At 34.7% G+C, this 22,570-nt stretch overlaps 2 protein-coding genes and 1 pseudogene across 5 annotated transcripts; all 3 read left to right on the top strand.

The window, feature by feature from the left end:
* The first annotated feature begins 1,991 nt into the window (after nt 1–1,991).
* Nucleotides 1,992–14,158, top strand: LOC129877536 (polyadenylate-binding protein RBP47-like). Of its 4 annotated transcripts, none has more exons than XM_055953054.1 (6): nt 1,992–2,419; nt 5,435–5,924; nt 6,464–6,546; nt 6,622–6,752; nt 7,800–7,896; nt 13,838–14,158. In XM_055953054.1, the coding sequence occupies exons 1-6, from the start codon at nt 2,120–2,122 to the stop codon at nt 13,850–13,852; spliced, it is 1,116 nt and encodes a 371-aa protein (XP_055809029.1). In that variant the 5' UTR covers nt 1,992–2,119; the 3' UTR covers nt 13,853–14,158. The 4 variants fall into 4 exon arrangements, with proteins under 4 accessions (XP_055809029.1, XP_055809028.1, XP_055809027.1 ...); XM_055953053.1 differs by having other exon boundaries at nt 1,994–2,419; nt 6,479–6,546; nt 13,833–14,158; XM_055953052.1 differs by having other exon boundaries at nt 1,994–2,419; nt 6,476–6,546; nt 13,833–14,158.
* Nucleotides 14,159–14,243: 85 nt separating this feature from the next.
* On the top strand, nt 14,244–15,832 carry LOC129875688 (uncharacterized). The gene is made up of 2 exons (XM_055950955.1): nt 14,244–14,318; nt 15,356–15,832. The coding sequence occupies exons 1-2, from the start codon at nt 14,304–14,306 to the stop codon at nt 15,830–15,832; spliced, it is 492 nt and encodes a 163-aa protein (XP_055806930.1). The 5' UTR covers nt 14,244–14,303.
* Nucleotides 15,833–17,478: 1,646 nt separating this feature from the next.
* LOC129875687 (uncharacterized) lies at nt 17,479–22,447 on the top strand (annotated as a pseudogene).
* The last annotated feature ends 123 nt before the right edge of the window (nt 22,448–22,570 follow it).

Raw genomic sequence — 22,570 nt, 5'->3', positions numbered from 1 at the left:
TGAATAATGATAACAATGAAACTTAGGGAAGTAATCGTTAGAGATTATATATTATTATATACATATAATAATATATATAATAGACCCTTGTGGTCGGGCCCTTCCCTGGACCCTGTGTTGGAAATAGCCTCTGGCAGAAATGTAAGGTAAGGCTGCGTACAATAGACCCTTGTGGTCAGGCCCTTCCCCGGACTCTGCGTATAACGGGCGTTTTAGTGCACTGGGTTGCCCTTATATACATATAATGGCTTTGTAGGAAGCATAATGTTGGCTTCTTAATTAAAGTAGCTAGTGGGTAATCGTTGGTTCATGGAAATAAGACAATTGGAAAATCTTGAACCCATGTACATTGCACGTTAGGTATTGGATCAAGCTGCAACCTATTTTTCTTGTACAGTAACACCACGACCAATTGTATAACGTGGCTTCGGTCTTTATTTCCACATAATTATTGCATTATAATTCAAATTTTGGTGTATTAAGATAGATAATTAAATATTAGGTGTATTGTATTACCTAAATACCATTAAAGTTATGATATTGGAGGAATTAAGATTTAACCCTATACTTGAGGTTTAGGAAATTGATTATAGAGTTGGATTTGTTGTTGGTTCTAGGTTAAATATATAAATAATATTGGTGTCTACGGAGTAGACGGAGTAGTTTACTTATAAATATTATATATTTGATAGATTGAAAATGGTTTGAGGCATTGAAGAAAGGAAGGACATTAGTGAATTAGCTTGCTTTACTTCGCTTCTTCGGTTGAGGTAGGTTATGGTTTATTCTATATCATAAATAGACTCTTAGTAGTGATTGATAGTCATTGAGTAATGTGTGAAGTTTACTACGCATTTAATTATTGTGGTTTGGATGGTTGATATGTTGTTATGATTGGTCTGAAATCCCAAGACCGTGAAATCTATAATTTTGAAATTGCCCTATCAAAAATGGTGCATTAAATAAAGAAGGCTTGATAAAATATTGCTAATGAAGTGGAATGTAATAATAAAGAATGATAAATTAATTATATTTGGATCAGATGTCACGTTCTGATACGGTATTATTGGATCCTTTCTTTTAGCATCCCTAATTCTGAAACTAGGCATTTTCATTTTATCCATCTTGAAGTATCCTCTGGCCTCTCTAGGAAGATCTGAAAAATTAGAAGTATCCGATGGATTATAATCTTATTTGCACCATTCAAAATTTTTAGTCAAATAATAAATAATATGTTAAAAGATAAAAAAATATTATGAGAAAAAGATATAAAAAATATTTATAAAGTATATCAAAGTAAATATTTTTATGTATAAAATAAAATTTTAAAATTACATATGTAATGTCGGGTTGGTTCGGTTTCAGATTGTAAGTTAAAATCAAATCAATTCAAGTATAGTAGGATTTTTTTTCAATGCCAAACCAAGTCAAATCAAATCGCTAGTCATATTTTTTCTCGGTTTGTTCAACCCTAACTACGGGTATAGATACCTGCCGTTTAGAATGCTATCAGAGTAAGAAAGTTAGCCAAGTTCTCCTGCCTAGTTTAGATAAAGCACCCCTTATCGCCCCACGTCATTTAATAAGACACAAAGCTTATTCTATTTCTAAAATAGCAAATTTTATAACAATATTCTTCCTTTTCGAAGACAAAGCACTCGTGGCACATGCATGTACAAATTAATACGATATTTGATTTATATATTATTATATACAGAATAAAAAATATAATAAATAATACATGAATAACTTATTCCTATATAACTAGTATTTTTATAAATGCATGTATAAATTTTTCATAGCTAATACATATATATTATTACCAAACGACTCTTTAATCTATGAGGATCGCGATCCATGTTTGACTTCAAAGTTAAGTTTTTGAAGAGACAAAGGCGGGACCCAGCCATACACCCTGTATCAGCGGGTATTGTGAAACCCTTGAATTTGAATCAACGGTGTATATTTCAACATCGTTACGCACGAAGACCGACCCTAGATTCCCTCTAGTATGTATGTATCTCTCTCCATTTAGCTACTCTCCTTCCTCATTTTCTCTCTCTAAAAACCATAGCCTCATACTAAGAGAGAGAAAGAGGAAGTGTGTAAACTTGGAATTATGAATGGCGATATGAATCAACAGCAACAGTTGCAACAGCAACAACAACAGTGGATGGCGATGCAGCAGTATCAGCAGCAATGGATGGCGATGCAGCAGTATCCACCAGCGGCGGCAATGGTAATGCAACAACAGATGATGTATGGTCAACAATACATGCCCTACTACCATCAACAACAACAGCAGCACATTCAGATTCAGCAGAACTCAAGCGAAGATAACAGAACCATCTGGATTGGCGATCTTCAGCAGTGGATGGATGAAAGTTATCTTCATTCTTGCTTCGCTCAAGCTGGAGAGGTTTTCCTTGTTTCTCTCTATATTTCTCTTGCATTTCCTTATTTAGAGTTTCTTTGAAATGAAATTAAACTGAATAGAGCCGAATTCATAAACTGGATCCCGACTAGCTTGAGATTGAAGTATACTTTCTCGCTCTTTCTATTGCATTTGCTTATTTAAAGTTTCTTTGGAATGAATTAGCCTGAATAGAGCGGGATTCATAAAGTGGATCCCTAATAGCTTGAGATTGAGATGTAATTTCTCTCATAGCTCTCGGGAAGGAAATGAGGATTCATAAGGTCGATGCTGATTAGATGCTGATTAGTTTGAGATTGAGGTATAGCTACTTGCATATTTCAAGTGGAATGAACAAAGGATTCATAAAGTTGATCCTGGCTAGTTTGAGATTGAGAATTGAGATGTAGTTTTATCCATATTTATCTGTGGTATGAATTGGACTCGAATAAAGAAGAAAGAATAAGGATTCATAAGCCGATTCTGACGAGTTCTGGACTGAGGTATAGTTGATTGAAAATTTAGAAAGTAAACCTCTAAAACCTGGATAACTACCCATTTAATGTGCCATTGATCGTGAGCAAAGACGTTACCAGAAATGAGATTCCATCTTTATGGGCATATAAACTACTGAGATTCAAAGAATGATTCGTTGGATTATGTGGTATTCCCGGCTCCCCAACCTCCCTTTTTTGGCCATCTGTTTGAATGGAGAATCAAAAGTTGAACATGTAATTTTTATCGGTAAACTCAGAATGCCTTGGTACTTCTATGATAATTGGATTATGGAAGAGTTACATACATTTTACCACCTTTAGATTCATTGTAGTTTTTCTGTATTAACTTAATATCCAGTTTATGATAGAAAATCACACCTGATTTTAAATGGGGATACAAATTGGTAAAAATGATTAGAAAGTGTTCATGTGGGGTTTAATAACATAGAACTAGGTCATCCAAGCTGCATGTGTTGATTATCTTGTTTAACCTAAATGGACGCCCGCCTCCCCTCTTTGCACTATAAGGTACAAATTAGATTTGGTGCATGCTTTTTGCCCATACTTGGCTTGAGCAGGCCCAAGTGCTTTTTGCCCATACTTGGCTTGAGCAGGCCCAAGGCCGGCAAGAGGGTGAAACCTCTAAAGCAAGCTTTAGGCCCCAAAATTTTGTGGGCCTCATTTTTTTCTATTATTTCTGTATTGGTTTTGAGACCCCCTCAATTAATCCGAAGTCGTGTCAGGTAAGGCCCATTAAACGGAAAAGCACTTTCTAGAAAGTTTTTTTTTCTATTCCAAGACTCGACCTTGATACCTATCTTTATGGAAAGATGGATCCTGTCCATCCCGCCACAACCATTTATAGTAGGGCCCTGTTTTATTACTGAAGTAATAAAGTTATAGGTTAGTTCTTCTTTTAAAGATATTTAATATTTCAAAGAGAAAGGTAAAATATTTTACAAAACTAGTGATAAATTTTAGTTTGTGATTGATGTAATCTTTTGAACAAAAATTGGAGGAGAATAACTTCCCTTAAACCCTTATCATGAATGCAAAATTTGGGGTCATTTACATTCTGCAATTGCTTTTTCCTAAAATTTTATGCGTTGGCTTGAGCATGCCCAAGGCTGGCTAGAGGGTGAAGCCGCTAAACCGAAGCTTTGGGGCCTCATTTTTTATTTTTCATTAGGTGTTTGGTATTAGTATTGAGACCCCTCAATTAATCCGAAATCGTGTCAGGTAAGGCCCCATTACACAGAGAAGCACTTTCTAGAAAGATTTTTTTCTATTTCAAGGCTCAATCATGATAAAGAGGGATCTTGTCCATTCCACCACAATCATTTATAGTGGGACCATATTTTTACTATTAATAAATTGTAGGTTAGTTTTTCTTTTGAAAGATATTTAATATTTCAAAGTAGAAAGGTAAAATATTTTACAAACCTAGAAGATAAATTTTAGATTTGTGATTGATGTAATCGTTTGAACAAAAGTTGGAGAAGGAGAATATCTTCCCCTAAACCTTTGTCCTGAATGCAAAATTTGGGATTATTTACATTCTACAATTACTTTTTTCTAAAGTTTCATGCGTTGCAACAAGTTAGTTGAAGCATCAGAAAATAGTTTAATATCAAGTTATCGACTTCTTGAATTAATTTCTATTACCCAAGATCAGCAATGTCTCAGGAAATGAGGAAAGATTAAATGGTTTATAAGAAATTATTAACAACTGAACATCTCAAAAAACTAAAAAAATAGATTTTAAATAAAAATATATAAGATTTTTTGTGGTAAAAAAAAAGACCTTTCATTAAAGTTTGCCTTTAGGCCACCAATCTCATTGAGCCAGCCCTTAGTTCACCTTACCATGCTCCCCTGTAGACCTGTTGCTTGGATGGGGAACAAAGGGGCCCAACAAGAATTTCCAGAATATTTGGAACACTATCCCATGCGCAATCTAGGGGACAGTATGGCTTGAATGAAATAACATTTTTTTTGAATACATAAGTAGAAGCATACTTAAGTCTTAAATTTGTATTGCATTGCTAGCTTTTTGGTGCAACTTGTCCCTCACACATGATGTACATGCTATGCTAGATATTAGTGGGGATATGCAGAATCTGCAGTTATGTGCTTTTTGTAGCAGTATCTTATGTATCTTAGAAAAGTGAGGATCTATTATTATACTTGTATAGGATGGGTTAAAAAAAGGGGATTGATTGGAATTTTTTTGAGTGTATAGCTACCTAAGGCTCTATTACATCATGTAGTAGAATGGGTTGTAGATATGCTAAGAGAATGAAAACCACTGAGAGGCAAGTTCATATAGGAAGTTTTGTTTTGATAGGTAATTTAAGAAATCTTGTATAATAAAAAAGTTATAGTAGAAAATTCCTCCTGAAATACCACTTTTGAACTAGGTGCCATGGCAAAACAAGCATGGATTATGGTGTTTGATCAGGTAGTTTAATAGCAATGATCTGCATCAGCTTTCTTGGTTGATCACTTATCATAAAACATGCAGGTTATTTCTGTGAAGGTCATTCGAAATAAGCAGACTGGTCAATCAGAGCGTTATGGTTTCATTGAGTTCATTACTCATGAAGCAGCAGAAAAAGTCCTACAGAGCTACAATGGCACTATGATGCCAAATGCAGAGCAACCATTCCGCCTAAATTGGTCAGCCTTTGGCACTGGTGAAAAGCGTGCAGATGTTGGTGCTGGTGCTGGTTCTGATTTATCGATTTTTGTAGGAGATTTGGCCTCTGATGTCACTGATACAATGTTGCGTGACACATTCTCCAGTAGATATCCATCCGTCAAAGGTGCAAAAGTAGTAATAGATTCAAACACGGGTCGTTCAAAAGGCTATGGCTTTGTTAGGTTTGATGATGAAAGTGAGAGGTCTCGAGCCATGACTGAAATGAATGGCATATATTGTTCTAGCAGGGCTATGCGTATTGGTGTTGCTACTCCAAAGAAACCATCATCAATACAACAATATTCTTCACAAGGTACAAGATATTGTATCCTGTTTTGCTGCAAGTCATTTACTATACTGGGTATACAACAAACCCAGTGTGATCCCACATGTGGGGTTTACGCATACCTTACCCCTACCTCGTGTAAGGTAGAGAGGTTGTTTCCGATATATACTGTACCGAATATAGTGAATCAAATTACCATAATTTCCTGTTGTTCGTAGTCCCTCATTCTAAATGAATGAGCTATTTTCCACAGGGTCATTCTAATCATTTTTTCTACTATGTGGATATTACTTTATATCTTTAACTTATCATCCATATATGTCAGTTTTCCTGTCTTACTTTTCCATTCACTCTGGAAGTTAGTCAACTTGATCACTGATCAATGTAATATTGGAGGAGGCATTATGTCTTTTACCTGGCTGAACAATTTTGACTATCTGCTGGTAGTTTAACTATGCCAGATACTTCTTACCTATGTGCCTGCAATTTATTTTTGTTATCAAATATTTGGATCTTATTCTTATATTTTCTTCTCGAGGTGTTGAACTGCTGACACTCTTTTTCAGCTGTAATATTAGCAGGTGGACATGCATCAAATGGTGCTGCAACCCAGACTCCCCAGATTGACGGTGATTTGTCAAACACAACAGTAGGTGCTTCTCTCTCTTGTGGAAATTGGTCTTAGTTACTCAATTAGCTTTCAAACTTTTGATTTACTGTGTAGGTTTTTGTGGGAGGACTTGACTCTGATGTTACTGATGAAGAACTCAGGCAGTCATTTAGCCAGTTTGGCAATGTAGTCTCTGTGAAAATACCAGCTGGAAAAGGATGTGGTTTTGTACAATTTTCGGACAGGTAATGTGTGATATTGCTTAGCATGAAATAGCTGCTATTAAGAAATTCAGTACAATGTTTGGTATATAAGGCAATGAGGAAAAGTGACTGTCACGACTCAGGAATAGTGGGGACAGATTGGTGAAGTCTTGGAGTTCCCTTTATTTGGTCTGATTTGATAGAACCGACTTAACTATCAATGAATGAAAATGGTTGGAGCTTTTAGGTTGGTACTAGTGTAGTATTTTTATTAGTGTTTGGGTTGGCTGTATTTGTGATACTTGAGAATCTGCAACACCTCTCTACCTCCTCGAGGTAAGGGTAAGGACTAAGGTCTTTGTACACTATACTCTCCCCGGACCCCGCTTATATGGGACTACACTGGGTTTGTTGTTGTTACTTGAGAATCTGCAACCACAGTTATCATGGTAACATACTCATCAAAACATATGAAACAAGATGTTTTACCCGTTAGTGAGCAACTGTATTTCTGAGAAAGAAGGTGAAGGTGTAGGGACTCATTCATCTTACCAGGACTAGAGGTTCACAGATTGATGAAGAATTTATCTTGGTTACTAAATGTGAATTGTTTCAAAATGGAAAATTCTATATACTGATTTCTTCCGTGATTGAACAAAAGGAAAACATAATTTCTGAATCCAGAAGAACTCTTTCTCTGGGTTATGGAATGGCCTTCTAGTAAAATATGTCATTTATAACCAACTTGAAATCACTCAGAGGTAATCAACTAATCATATTATCAAAACCTAGCCAACAGTTGGAAAATGAACTTGCTGCGTGAACTCACTGATAAACTAAAGAGGTTACACACATATATGCTCAAATTTTTGTTGTTACTACTGTTTCCATGGCGGCAGGGGATGGTCGGTTGAACAACCTTCGCCAGAAAATTATACTATGAATAAAGGTCAAATATTACTTTGTATACATATATATTAAATCTTGAACACTCTTGAGGTATTTTCTGTCTTCGTCACTGGATGGACGTAGTCGTGAAGCTTTCAAATGCTAATGTTGCATAACCTACTTGCATCTTATGTTCCTTAGGAGTGCAGCAGAGGATGCAATACAAAAATTAAATGGAACAGTTATTGGAACTCAGACGGTTCGTCTTTCCTGGGGTCGAAATCCAGCAAACAAGCAGGTATGTACCAAAATGGTAAATGTGTATTTAGAAAAGCTTTTTCGTTAGATGTTGAGTAGGTCGTGCCAGCATTTGTTTTGTGGAGTCTCCATGTTTTCTGTCAAAAGTTTCCATATGTTTAATGCTTTGAGCAAAATGAGAAATAAGGCAACAATGTTTCCCAGAAAAACCCTACTAGTGTTCTGCTTTTTGTATGGTGATGAAGAACAATTCTGACAAGTTGATAAATCTGTACTTTCATGTGTGGTCTACTTGATACATATTAAAATAGTTCTACTGTTTTTTCAGATTTTGTGAGCTCCCTCACACTAGGCTAGCCCTTAACATGGTGGTTCTCTTTTTGCTTTTTGGCTAGTTCCCTGACCCTTTCATAGCATCTTGTATAGGAGCTAGCATATCTTTTTTTTTTGTAACCATTACATATCCTTGATGCCAATCAATGAACAACTTACTTTATAAAAAAAAACATATACGGTTTGCAGGTGTGCATAATCAAACGAGTAACTGTCGCATCAACAATAAATATTCTTTTAAGAGATTATTAACAGATTTGGAATTTTAAGCAATTCACCTGATACATCAGTTTTTTTAATGGTGTATCCAAATGAATTTAGAATTTATTTGGTGTCTTACCTTCCCTTATTGACTACATTGACATTGGATGTTTTCTTTTGCATAATCTCACTGGTTCTGGAGGATGTTCTGTAAAATAACGACTTATATTAGTAACCGACTTATATTAGTTTTACTCTTGGATTTTCCCACTATGATGTAATTGAAACATTTGGAGCTCAAGAGTGATGCGCTTTATTATTATTTGACCTATATTTTTGGATTTCAGATCTAGTTTGTAGCTGGAAAATGATTTTCCTTGGATCCCCCAGGGAAGTGATTTTCCACTAATCTTTGGAAAACATTTTCCTTAGGCCAAGTTTAGTGCAACAAAAAAAAGAGAGGGAAAATGTTTGGGGTCGATTTTCGGGGGCATGAGGAGTCACTGGAGTTACTTATGCAAATAGATAGTTACAAGCAGGCTAGAAAGATGGAGAATGACTCCATTATCAAGAGGCCTAGATACAAGGGGTTCAGGAGCTCAAAAGGCTCTCATGTTTTGACATCAATTTCAAGAGTGATGGGGAAATGGAGAGGGGAAAAGAGGACAAGTTTTTACAATGAAAGTAAAACTCGTGTCCTGGTATGTAAGGGGCCTAAATAGGTGGGAGAAAAGAAAATTTGTGAAGAGCTTAATTCTCAACTGGAATGCAGACAGTTTGTTTACAAGAATCTAAGCTAGAGGGGGAGATTAAAGATATGATAAAAGAATTATGGGGTGGAAGATGGGTCAAGTACGCCTGTCTTCAAGCTCGTGGCACTAGAGGGGGCATTGTGATGATCTGGGACATCATATCATGGAGAGGGGAAGTTCTGGAAATTGGCTCATACACTCTTACCTGCAAATTTGAGGCTATGTTGCAAGATTATAATTGTCATATTACAGGAGTATATGCTCCAAATTGCAAACTAGAAAGAGAACATGTAGGGGAGGAAATAGTAGTTGTCAGAAATTTGTTTGAGGGACCATGGGTAGTGTGTACTGTGTAGTGACTTTAATGTCAAGATTTTCATCTGAGAAGAGAAATTGCAGGAGAACACCAGCAATGATAGATTTTTCGGACTTCATTGAAGATATGGATCTTCTGGACTTACAATTAGAAGGCGTAGCTTTACATGGTTCAAAGGAGACAACAACAATGTTGCTTCTAGAATTGATACGATTCTGATATCTAGGGAGTGGGATGACAGTTTCAACAAAATTAAACAGGTTGTGTTGCAGAGATTGTGTTCAGACCACAATCCAATTGCAGTACAATGTGGAGCCTGATTCACAACAAATCCTATTTCAAGTTTGATAATTGTTGGTTAAATACTTGGGGTTTTGTGGAAAGAGTCAGAGGATGGTGGGAATCTTTTGTTTTCACTGGGAGGCCTGATTACATCCTGGGATGTATAAATTAAAGGCCTTAAAAAGGCAAACTGAAGGAGCGGAGCAGCACAAGCTTGGGCAATCTGGGAGTGCAAAAAGTCTAAATACTGAGCCAGTTAGCCACTCTAGATGCAGTGATGATAAACATGACTTCAGAGGCAACTTTGGAGGCATCTCTTCTAATGGATTTTGAGGAGCACCTAAAAAATGAAGAGATAGCATGTAGACAAAGATCAAGGGCACTTTTGCTGAAAGAGGGGGACAAAAATACCAAATATTTTATAAAGTGGCTAATGCACACAAAAGAAGCAACAATATTGACCAACTGATGATTCAAGAGGAAAATGTGATGGATCTAGTGAGAATAAGAGGGTAAATTACTGGTTTTTATCAGAATTTAAATTCAAAAAACAGAGGTTGGAGTCCTTCAATTAACTTGATCAATTGTCCAGTGGTCATTGAAGATGAAAAAGAAGCTCTACAAGGGGAGTTTGAGGAACAAGAAGTGTTTTCATGCTTGAAGATGTGTGCAACAAACAAAATGAACAAAGCTCCTGGTCCAGATGGCTTCACAATGGAGTTCTATATCAAATGTTGGGATGTAGTAAAAAAGGATATCATGGAAACCTTCAAGAACTTCCACTCTGATGGTGTTAGTGAGAAAAGTTTCAATGCCACATACATTGCTTTGATTCTAAAGAAGAATGGAGCCAAGGAACTAAGAGACTCTAGACCTATCAGTCTCATAGGTATTGTCTACAAGCTGCTATCAAAGGTGCTGACAGAAAGATTGAAAAGAGTTGTTGATAAGCTAGTAGATGTTCAGCAGATGGCTTTCATCAAAAACAGACAAATAATGGATGCTATCCTAATTGCACATCAGGGGGTAGGTAGATTCCAGAATTACTCAAGGGAAGGCAAGAATTTTGTGCAAATTGGATATTGAGAAGGTACATGACCATGTAAATTGGAAATTTTGCTGAAAATGCTCTCATGTATGGGCTTTGGAAGGAAGTGGCTTCACTGGGTAAAATACTGCATTTCCACGCTAAGTTTTTTAGCTCTTATCAATAAATCATCGGAAGGTTTCTTCCCTGCAAACAGGGGTTTGAGGCAGGGGATCCTTTTTCCCCTTCTCTTTATCATAGTCATGGATAAAGGTGGCTAAAAATAATGACTATTTCAGAGGTTTTGAGGTAGCCACAAACCAAACCTAAGTCAGAATGCCAACATGGAAGTCACACACTTCCAGTATGCTGATGATACCTTAATCTTCTGTGATGCTGAGGAAGGTCAATTATTGATCCTGAGCTCAATTCTAGTGCTTTTGGAAGGAATTTCTGGACTACATATCAGTTGGAGGAAAAGGCAGTTGTTCCCAATCAATGAAGTCCGTAATATGTTGTAGTTAATTGGAATTTTGGGAGGGGATGTCGGCTCCCTGCCTACTATGTACCTGAGTGTACCTTTAGGTGCCAAGTCAAAGGCCATGAGCATCTGGAACTCAATGATTGAAAAGTTAGTGATTGAAAAGTGTGAGAAGAAGCGAACTAGATAGAAATCTGAGTACATCTCTTTTGGAGGCAGAGTCACTCTCATTAATTCTGTTTTGGATACTCTTCCAACCTACATGATGTCTATCTTTCCCATTCCTGATGGAGTGATACAAAGGTTGGACAAGATTAGGAGAGATTTTCTTTGGAAAGGGATCAAGGAAAATGACTACTGTGCAGTACTTGGTCAAATGGAAAAAGGTTCTTTGGGGAAAGAAGCAAGGGGTCTATGAGTATGAAATGTGCAAATGCAGAGCAAGGCACTTAGATTGAAGTGGTTATGGATATACACTCACAAAAGCCTCAAGCATAGGGGGCAAAGTAATCAAAGAGAAATATGGAGAGGAGAACAAAAGGATGACAGAGGAGGTATCTACATCCTATGGTATAAGTCTATGGAGGTCTATCAGAGTCCTTTGGCCTTTTCTGAAAAAATAACACAATTGTGAGGGTAGATAATGGAACCTCTGTTTGGGAGGACAAATGGCTGGGCTGTGCTAGCTTAAAGAATCTTTTCCCAACATATGAGCTTAGTTGACAGTTGGACACAAGAAGGATGGAACATTCTGTTTAGAAGAAATTTCAATGACTTTACTGACAGAATTTTTTAGCACCAACGTATGAGCTTAGTTGATAGTTGGACACAAGAAGGATGGACCATCCCGCATGTGAGCTTAGTTGACAGTCGGACACAACAAGGATGGAACATCCCGTTTAGGAGAAATTTCAATGACTGGAAAATTGAAACTGTGACAGAATTTTCCGGAGCTTTGGATGAGTTCAAAGGGACAAAGGATGAGGCTGATAGACTATGGTGGAACAAAGATAGAAAAGGTATGTTTAAGGTGAACTCAACATACAAGTTTTTGAACCAAGGTGGACAGCAGACACCACAATGGCCATGGAAACAAATCTGGAAAACAAAAATTTTAAATCCCCTTTAAGGTGGCATGTTTCACTTGGCTACTGGCAAGAGAAGCAGTCCTGACACAAGAAAATCTTAAGAAGAGGAAGTTCTCTATGTGCTCCAGATGCTGTTTGTGTAGAGAAGAGGTTGAGACAATCAACCATCTATTTTTACAGTGCAAGATAACAACCCAACTTCAGCGGATTTTTTTATTAGCCTCAGGGGTTTTGTCAGCCATCTGTTTTTTTTACAATGCAGGAGGATTTTTATCAGCCCAACTTTGGAGAATTTTTATCAGCCTCAGGGGTTTTGCTTGGACTATGCCTAACAGAATCGACCATCTTCTCTACTATTGGGAAGAGATAGGTGTGGGAGCTTCAGACAGAGACGCATGGAGGATTGTCTCGGCCTGTATCTATTGGATAATCTGGAGAGAGAGTGAACTGCTAGATGTTTTGAGAGCAAAAATTGTGATCTTCAGAAGATAAATGTATCTGACTTCTTTGTTTCTGGTACAAACAGACGTACCTAGAGTAGATGCTGAATCAATTATAGAGATCCTAGGCTCTTGTTAGATCTTAGATTCAAATACCCATGTACTGGTTTTAGTTAATACATACAAATGTTACTTTCTCCCAAAAAAAAAACCCAAGAGAAAAGAGAAACATTTTCTTAACATCAATCACACCTCCACTATTTTCGCTACCACTGGACTAGAGAACCTCCGCACTATATTATGCCTCTTCATTCATTTAACTTCATCTTTATTTTTAAGTTCCTTCTTCTATTATTCTAGGTTATCCTTTTTTTCTTAGAATGAAGAATACAATTACAATATTATGAAATACAAAACCTCCAGTATACCACAATTGACTTGATTAATAGCTAGTCTCACTCAAAAATTCTGAGAGAAAAAAAATGGATTTCTCCTTCCCGATTTATGTGATACACTTTGATTGGGCACGAAATTTAAGAAAGAGAAGACTTTTGAAACTTGTGGTCCAGAATAAACTATACATATTTGTGTGGCTATAGATAATCTCATTAAGAGTAAACTAAGAATTCTTTGTCGTACTTAGAAAAGGATGATTCTAAAGTAGGCGTCGAGCTATATATTTGTTTGGCTATAGATAATCTCATTAAGAGTAAAATAAGATGTCTTTGCCCTACTTAGAAACGGATGATTCTAAAGTAGGTGTCAAGCTGAGATAAGAAAATTAAATTGTTCCTAAATATATAAAGGTATGATTATCTTTGGTACAGTCAAAAGTAGAGTGCATCACATAAATTATGATAGAGAGAGTACTAACCAATTGAACACACAAGAAAATATTTTGCGGAACCGCTCATGCATCAACCAAATACTGTAAAATAAGTAAGAAAACAATGGAAATCATTTGCTGTAGAAAACATTCTTCTTTCCAATCAAACAGACACCCAGTGAAGCTTCATAAAATATTTTCTATATATACAACTTGCTCTGTTTTTGCAGTTCAGAACCGACTCTGGTAGTCAATGGAACGGGGGTTATTATGGAAGGCAAAATTATGGTGGTTATGGGTATGGTGCATCACAAAGTCAAGATTCCATGTATGGTGCTGGAGCAGCTTATGGGGCATCCTCCAATGGCTACGGGAATCACGAGCAATCAGTTATCTGAACTATAGTTGGTTGTGCTGTTTAGTTAGAGTTTGGCAAAATTTTATTTTTGAAGTTTATTTTTGGGGGCGATTTGAATTGACTTACAGGTTAATACTGGTTGTTGAGGATTTGTGGCATGATTTCTTTTATGCTTTGATGCGTGAACTTATTTGTCTCTTGTTTGTGTCTTCTGCTCAGCATTTAATCTTTGGTCGACTTCATAAAGTCATCAGGGTATGATCAAGCAATGAGTCATGGCAAAAACAAAATCACACTGTATTTTCCTCTGACCTAATGTGCTGAATTGTGCCCAAATACAAATATGATAGGAACAGTGGTACGTACTCATATCATTGAAGAGGTTGATCCATTCGGATTGCCATAGATCATAGTTTTCCACAGAGAGTTTGGTTGGTTATAGTGCCTTTTCTGGGAGAGAACCAACTTTAGCGGAAACAATACACCTCAATTGGGAAGAAAAGAAAACGGCCCATAAGAGATTCAATTCGAGCTAGAAATTTTCTGCTATATCCAAAATCAACAGGGAACAGTATTACCAAGCTAGATAGACACTGTTTGATTCTACTTTGATTTGTAAATAATACATACAGATGCCACTATTATTACTAGTAGTAAATAAGTTAGGACTGACAACAGCAAGTTTACAGTATACATGATTCCTTTAGCAATTTTCCCTCTACTCCTTATAGCCAAAATAAAAGAACTGTCTAAGAAAGCAAGAAGATGAAGAAGTGTGCAAATGTTCTCGTTTTTTCTCTGCTGAGCTTCTTGGCCTTTGTACAAACCGAATATTCTCCGTGTACATAGGACCAACAATGGTTTAAAGAAGCTGATAAGATATTGGCATTGCCAGGCCAACCTCAAGTTAATTTTGCTCAATTTTCTGGTTGTGATCATTGAGATAATTGCGTCATGTTTAACGATTTTGTATAGTGAAATTTCTACTATATAGAAGAGCCATATCGACCCATAGCATTTTAGTAATTTTAACTTCACTTAAGACCAAATAATAATTGTCTAATTAATGGTCAAAATGAAAATCTAGAAAAATCCATACATGTCATTACTTTTGTTATGGGCCCACTCATAAGGATATTTTTATAAGGATAAATTACTTAATTGAATGTGTTTTAAAAAATATTTATCATTTTTAAATATACTTTTAATTTATTATCATTTTTAACAATCAATAGCAATATTTTAATTAAAGAAATATTATATACCCTTTTTATTTGAGGAAGAGGAAATGACGTTTCTCTCTCTAAGGTTTTTCTTCAATTTCTGCGTCTCTCTCTTATTCCTTCATCTCTTTTTCATTCTTCCCTTATTCCTTTATCTTCTTGTTTATTTCAGACGGAACTTATAGGTTTTAGGTGCACAATTGTAATGGAAGGTCAGAAATCTCCTAGAAGAAGCCCACGAATTCGAATTGTTGATTCAACCGACAGTGGTGAAGTGAATGTCGGTCCAACTTTTAGTTTGAGAATTTCTGCAAATCAATCTCTAGAAGAAGCTAGTGGTGAGGTTAATCAAAATTTTCAAGCATTGCATGTGAAGAAAAAGGGCGGTAGAAGTAAGAAAAAAACCAATGAATTGAGTTCTAAATCTAAATCGAAAAGAAAACGAGTTGATGCTGCATCGGCATCTAAGAAATTTGTTGACAGTGGTGATGATTTTGAGGATTTACCTCCTCAATTTCAGTCAAAGAAAGTGAAACCTACAGTTGCTCAGGAGAAGAATCTAAAAATTCGAAATCGATTGTGCAAAAATACGGTTCTACCGGAGAGTTTATATCCGGTATGTCATTCTACCAACACATTATTTAACTGATAGCATTTTCAATCTGTTTATGTGTATTTTCTTAGTTTATTGTTATTTTGAACTTGTGTGCTAGATGTTGATTTTTTTTTGTGTATTTGATACTTTTATTATAGTCTAAATTTATTTGCTCAAGTTTATTATATCAGTGATTGTTGGGAGTTTTGCCATGAATTGTTAGATCTTTTGTGTTGCAATTTGTTTATTTTTTTTAAATAAATAAATATATATGAATTAAACTTTGAACTAAAATGTATTACACATACATTAAAGTTGAATTAGAAGAGAATAAGAGATGAATGAAATCTGTAGTTAATTGAAAAAAGTTTTAAGTTATCTGTACACCACAAAATGAATTAAACTTGAATGAAATTGTGTATTACACATATTAAAGTTGAATTAGAAGGGAATTAGAGACTAATGAAACCTATAGCTAATGAAAAAAGTTTTCAGTGATTTGTACACCACAAAAATGAATTAAACTTTGAACTAATATGCAACCTATGTTAGCATCTTCCTACTTATTGGAACAATCAATAATCTCATTCATCATCCTCCCATAAATCTAATATTTTTAGAACTAGCCACATGTAGACCAACAAAAACTGCAGGCAAAAATGAATCCAAAGCAGATTTCTTTACCATATGATTCTTCAAGCTTATTCTCCCTCACAACTATTAGTTTTTCAATGAGAATAATTTAATCTAAGCTGAGACTGCTTTCAAGAGTCTTCCATTATTAAAAGAGGAGTGAAAATGAAACAGTAATATCCCCTTTTTTGCAAAAAGCAAAGCAATCATTAAAGTTTAGTATGTTTGTGATGATGTGTTTTCCTTGAAACTTGAGGAGTACACATTGGCAGTAGTTCATTTTTAAATAAAATATTTGATTTGCTTTTATTTTACATCGGAGCCATGTCTGTTTCTTTTCCTTTCTCCTTGATTGCTGAAGAAATCTTTAGATGTATAACTATTGCATGACTAGCTCCTTTTTATATATCTACACTCTACAGTATCTCTGTATGTTCACTTTAAATCAAGTGTAGTTTGATAAAATTCTGATTTATTGTCGAGTGCAGTTTCTCTATTTTGAAATCACTTCTTACATTAGATTCATAATCCCTTAATCTTTTGTATTTATCTTATCTTATTGTTGAGCTTAAGACCAAAGGAAGATTTGATATCAATAAAAAGATCTTCTAAGATCATTGCTTTGTATTATCAATTATTGTCATATAAAAGACATTTCAATATAAAAACAGTCATGGGTAGAATTTACAATTTTCTGTTTTCTCTTGTAGTTTTCATTATGCTTCATTACCATTCTTCTTCACTAGCTAATATTAGCACTGATAAAGCTACTCTTCTTTCCTTGAAATCTCACATATCTTTTAAGTCCTATTTGAGGGTTCATGTTAAGATATAATTATCTATAGTGATAGATTGATATTATTTATATGTAGGATCATAAATTCTGGAGATATCCAGATATTTTGTATTCTTCAAGTAGGTGGTCGTCATATATTAATCATGACGTGATTAAGAAAATAAAACTTTCTTTATCTGAAAAACAGCTCGAGTTGTTTAGGAATACTTGTTTTGGTTACTTTCTTGACCTTCCGAAAGTGATCACACAACTCCAACTTATTCATTGCCTTATGAATAGGGAGTTAAAATACACACCAGATGATGTGTTTGCTGTTGAATTAAATGAGAAGATGTTGTTTTTCGGATTTAGGAAATTTGGGTTAATTACAGGCTTAAATTGTGTTAGTGATGGTTGCTCTGTTAATGTTTCAGATTCTCCTTGTCAGTTGTTGAACAATTATTTCCCTGAACAAATTACTGTTCAAAAGAATCATCTACGCGAGTTGTTTTTATCAAAAAAATTCATAGATGATGATTCTATCGTTTCACTAGCTGTTTTGTTCTTTATTAATAATTTTTTGTTCTCATATGAGAACAATAAATACCAAATTAGTAATAGAGATTTCTACCTTGTGGAAAGTGGACAATTTAATTCTTACCCGTGGGGTTTAGATGTCTACAAGAAGTTGCTTGATAATGTGAGGCACAAGCTTAATTCAATCAATCAGTACTATAGATTAGGTGGATTGCCTCTTGCCCTTCAAATTTGGATATTTGAGTGTTGTTATAGAGTCGATGAAGATTTAGCTCTTCGAATTTCTGATTCTATTCCAAGAATTTTGAGGTGGAAAACAGTTGTTGAAAGTCCTTGGCAAAATCATATTGAAAATGGCATCTTCATGCCTACGAAATGCAAGGTATCTATACAAAGTTAATACAATTTATGACACACACATATATATATATTATTTCAACTCAAGTTAATACATCTATTTGTTTCTGTATTTTAATTTCAATTTAAGAATATAGTGGCGAGTGAAGATGAGGTATCTAAATTGAGGCTTCTTGAACCTCGTGATTACCATTCTGAAATCTTGAAATTGGAGCCGAAAAGATCAAATCATAGTCTAGATATGTTGACCAGGGAGGTTATAGAGTTGAGAAAAAAACTTGTAAAGGTATAAGCTAACTTGCTTTTAGGCTTTATCTTTTTCAAAATTGTTATTCTAATATTTGTGTTATATTTGATTATATATTAGGCGAATGAAAATCACAAAGCTCTTGAAGAGAAGATAGACTTACAATCTATTCAAATGAAAGAATTTGTGATGAATTCCAACAAACAATTATTGAAGGATATTTCTTTGTTGTTTGCTAAGAGAGATAACAATTGTTTTACTCAAAAAGCCAGGAAATCATCTAACGAAAAGGCTGGCGAGACATTTTCTGGTGGATTAGACTTCAATGGAGGTTCTCTTATGTTTTAAATACATCTATATTATCTTGTTTTGCTTGCTAGCAGGGACTTAAGTTTATTTACTGTTTAGAGTTTTTACTTATCTAAATTGTAGTTTAAGCTTGAATTTTTTATTCACATGTTTTCACTTAGAAGAATGGTGAACTTTGACTATGAATATAATTTGCTGCATGGTTTTAGCTGCTAGTGTTACTATTCATAATCATAGACCTTGGAACTGAATAGTGAATTATGTGCTTGTATTCTCTGTGCTAATGTGGAGGAGTTCTTGAATTGGGTTAGCTTCATTTTTGCTGGTGGTAGCTCGTGAGTCTTTGCTCTTTTTTTGCCTTTTGCTTGATGGATTTTGTATTTGCTTTACAATTGAGGTAAAGATTATTTTTTTCACATGTTTTCACTTAGAAGAATGGTGAACTTTGACTATGAATATAATTTGCTGCATGGTTTTAGCTGCTATTTTTACTATTCATAATCATAGACCTTGGAACTGAATAGTGGACTGTGTGCTTGTATTCTCTGTGCTAATATAGAGGAGTTACATTTTTATGAATTAGACACGAATGAAAATTGTAGTTAATGAAAAAGCATTCAGTGATGTGTTTCAGTAGTGTTATCAAACTGAAACCTGCATTATAAATTAAATTTGAATGAAAAATGAATTAAACTTGAATGAAAAATAAATTACATACATATTAAAGTTGAATTAGAATAGAATTAGATACGAATGAAAATTGTAGCTAATGAAAAAGCCTTCAGTGATCTATAGAAACACAAAAATGAATTACATACACACTAAAGTTGACTCTACCTCCCAAAGTAGGGGTAAGGTCTGCGAAGACTCTACCTTTCCCATACACAGGGTATGTTGTTGTTGTATATGATTTATCTGCTAGTGTTACTATTCATAATCATAGGCATTGCGGAGCTGAATAGTGGATTGCGTGCTTGTATTCTCTGTGCTAATGTGGATGAGTTCTTTTACCAAACTAAAATTATTTGTGTGCTATTGTTTTCAAGTGACATTGACTAGCACTGTCATATATAGTTTAGTTTTAGCGATTTCCATACTCTAATGTAGTGTCTAGTTAATCGTCTTCCGTTTCACTCCATAAATTTGGTTAAAGTATCTTGAATAGAGAAATTGGATGTAAATGAGATGGAGGAGATTTTTCATTGTAACAGAGCTTGTTGTTTGAAGTTGGAGATTTTTAATATGTTAAAAATTCTCTGTTCCCATGATAATGGAAATGCTTATACTTATCGAATTCTATGTGTAACTTGGGATAAAAAAGAGTGGAAGTAAAAGTGGATAGGTGTCATCCATTTTTCAAGTTTGGTAGTGAAATAAATTAGGGAATTGTAATAACAGCAGGATAGCTGGGTAATTATCCATTTGGCTTTTTCAATCTTCCTTCTCCCTTATTTTCCTCAAGGAACCAAAAATGGCCTATTTTGCTTAGACTTTCCAAAAATATTGTCGCACCTATGTTGGGTCTTCCAAAAATGCACTATTCTTGGAGGATCCGACATGCACCTAACTGTATTTTTGAAGAGTCCGAGAAACATAGAACATTATCTGCCAAAATTGATTAGTTTCCCACTTTTCCCCAAACTTTTATTCACATGTTTTTCTTGTAATATATTTTAATTACACATAATATTTTTTCCTTGTGTTGATGCATCGATACATGTGTCAAGAGGGAATGACACTCAAGTTGTAGAATCATCTCAGCATGAAAAATCTCAAGTGTGTAAAGCTTTCGTTAAATTTGCTACTGTTGGGAATTCTGAAAGCAAAATTGGTAATGAAGGGTTTAATACAAATATAATACATATTTCATATACTTTCATTCAACTTTGTTTAAATTGTTCATGTTATGTACAGATGAAGCTGTTGCAGGAATTGCTATTGAACAAGTTTTATCTGAGGTTGTTGCTGATATAAATGGTATTAGTTTTATTTTGAAAGTTCAAATAAACCTCTTTGATCTCTAATTACTCTACCTGTTCCTCCCTTAATGCATTACTAAAAGATTTATTTTGTATATAGGAGAAGAGACTGTTGATCTTAATTCAGTTGAGGCACAACCTAATAGTAGTGCAGTTAACAAAGGTGAACTAGATTATGGTGCGTCTACTGATACCGATGCGGCAAAAGGTTGTCAAAAAACTCCTCAAATGCTTTATGACTTCATGTTGTGTGCTGAAGATCTTTCCCAAATTCGTAAGGTAAAAGCATCATATCTAAGAAAGAAAACCATTGTGGAGGAAAACAAAAAGAAAAAGGCAGCCACCATTGAGGAAAACAAAAAGAAAAAGAAAGCAGCCGTTGATGAAAATAAAAAGAAAGCGACACCGAGGAAGCGTGTAAGGAAAAATTTTCCAGGAAAGTCAATTAATTCTCCTTATATACAACATTTTGAATCTGGAGGGACTTTATGTGTAACGCGTCAAATATTTGAGATAAAACATCCCTTTTCACTTGTAATCGGAGTAAATGATGAATCTGATTTGATAGATTCATTCAGTTTGTGGCTTTATATGGGTATAAAAAAGAGGTAATTTATTTATGTTTGTTGTTTTATATGCCAAAAAATTTCTTTAGTTTAAATGAGTTAACTGACTGAAAATTTCATTTTTTATGCTTTAAAGGGGAAAGAAATCGTATCCAGATGCTGTTAATGTCCTCAAGCCAGCATTTGAATTAGGTGTTTGCAATGTACAAGCAAAAGAATAGTTTTTCAAATTGACACATTCTGATCAAGCATGGAATGATGAGGTTAGTTATGTAAACTCCAGTTGAACACTCTCATTTTTCTGAATCAACTTCTTCTCTCATTTTTTCTGGACAAGCTTTAATGAGCTCACTGGATTGACTGATACTTGCTACAGATTTGAAGTATTATCTGACACTTGACATCATTTTAAATCTTTTGCAACATCTTGACATCATTTTTTATTATATTAGAAAGAAGGGGAAGTATGAAACCAATAATAATATTCAATTTACAACTACTGATTGTCTATTTAAGACAAAGATTGCTCAATCTTATTTTCAATTTTATGAAGCTCATGAAAATAAGAAGAAATTTGGAATTAAAACTTCATATGCTATTGCTGAGTATATATGCGGACGCCATTTGTTGGCAAGCACCTCATGAGACAAAGTGGATTATGTTCTCTTTCCAGTAAATATTAAAGAGGGTTATCATTGGATTTTTGTTGTATTTGATATTGTTGAAAGGTATTTGAAGGTGTATGATTCATTTTCGCTAGAGGGGGGGGGGGGTGAATTTTCTGACTCAAAACGTTGCTGGCATGATTTCATCGGTTTTACCATACTACTTGAGTGTGGTCAAGTTTTATGATAAGCGTCCTGAATTGAAGAAATCACCTAAATACAATGGAAAAAATGAGTTTGAGCTCATTGAATGTAAGTTCATAACTGAAGGGATTCCAAGACAACAAGAAGATTCATCGTAAGTTTAATTGTTTATCAAATAAATACTATCTTTTGTATTGGTCTTATTAAACTCAATAGTATTTTTATAATAATTTTATATTTTAAATTTTGTAGGGACTGTGGAGTTTTTGTGGCTGCATTTGCGGAGTTAGTGAACAATGGCCAGGATATTGCAAATCAACAACTAAGTGCAGACAGTCTTCGAAAGAGGTTTGGGGATCTACTATGGGAATATGCAGTGAAGAAGCAAAAGAGTAACCTTCAAAGTGAAGACGAAAGACCACATAAATAAATAAATATAGTTATATTAGTTAAAATGTCTATAAAAACTATGTTGTCTAAAAATAGTTTATAGCTGATGTATTAGTTAGGTTTTGAAGATTGTTTTGTGCTATCCTTTTTAAGATGATTTTTATACATGTAAAATACACTTTTAATATAG

This window comes from Solanum dulcamara, chromosome 12 (genome assembly GCF_947179165.1).
Source record: "Solanum dulcamara chromosome 12, daSolDulc1.2, whole genome shotgun sequence".
Classification (NCBI taxonomy): Eukaryota; Viridiplantae; Streptophyta; class Magnoliopsida; order Solanales; family Solanaceae; genus Solanum; species Solanum dulcamara.
This window is presented reverse-complemented; position numbering and strand designations above follow the sequence as displayed.

Bases quoted from the DNA above. Each gene is read 5' to 3' on its own strand.
- LOC129877536 (XM_055953051.1), top strand. From the start codon at position 2,120: ATGAATGGCGATATGAATCAACAGCAACAGTTGCAACAGCAACAACAA. The intron at 2,420-5,434 runs GTTTTCCTTGTT...TAAAACATGCAG, and splicing joins GCTTCGCTCAAGCTGGAGAG to GTTATTTCTGTGAAGGTCAT. The intron at 7,897-13,832 runs GTATGTACCAAA...CTGTTTTTGCAG, and splicing joins GAAATCCAGCAAACAAGCAG to TTCAGAACCGACTCTGGTAG.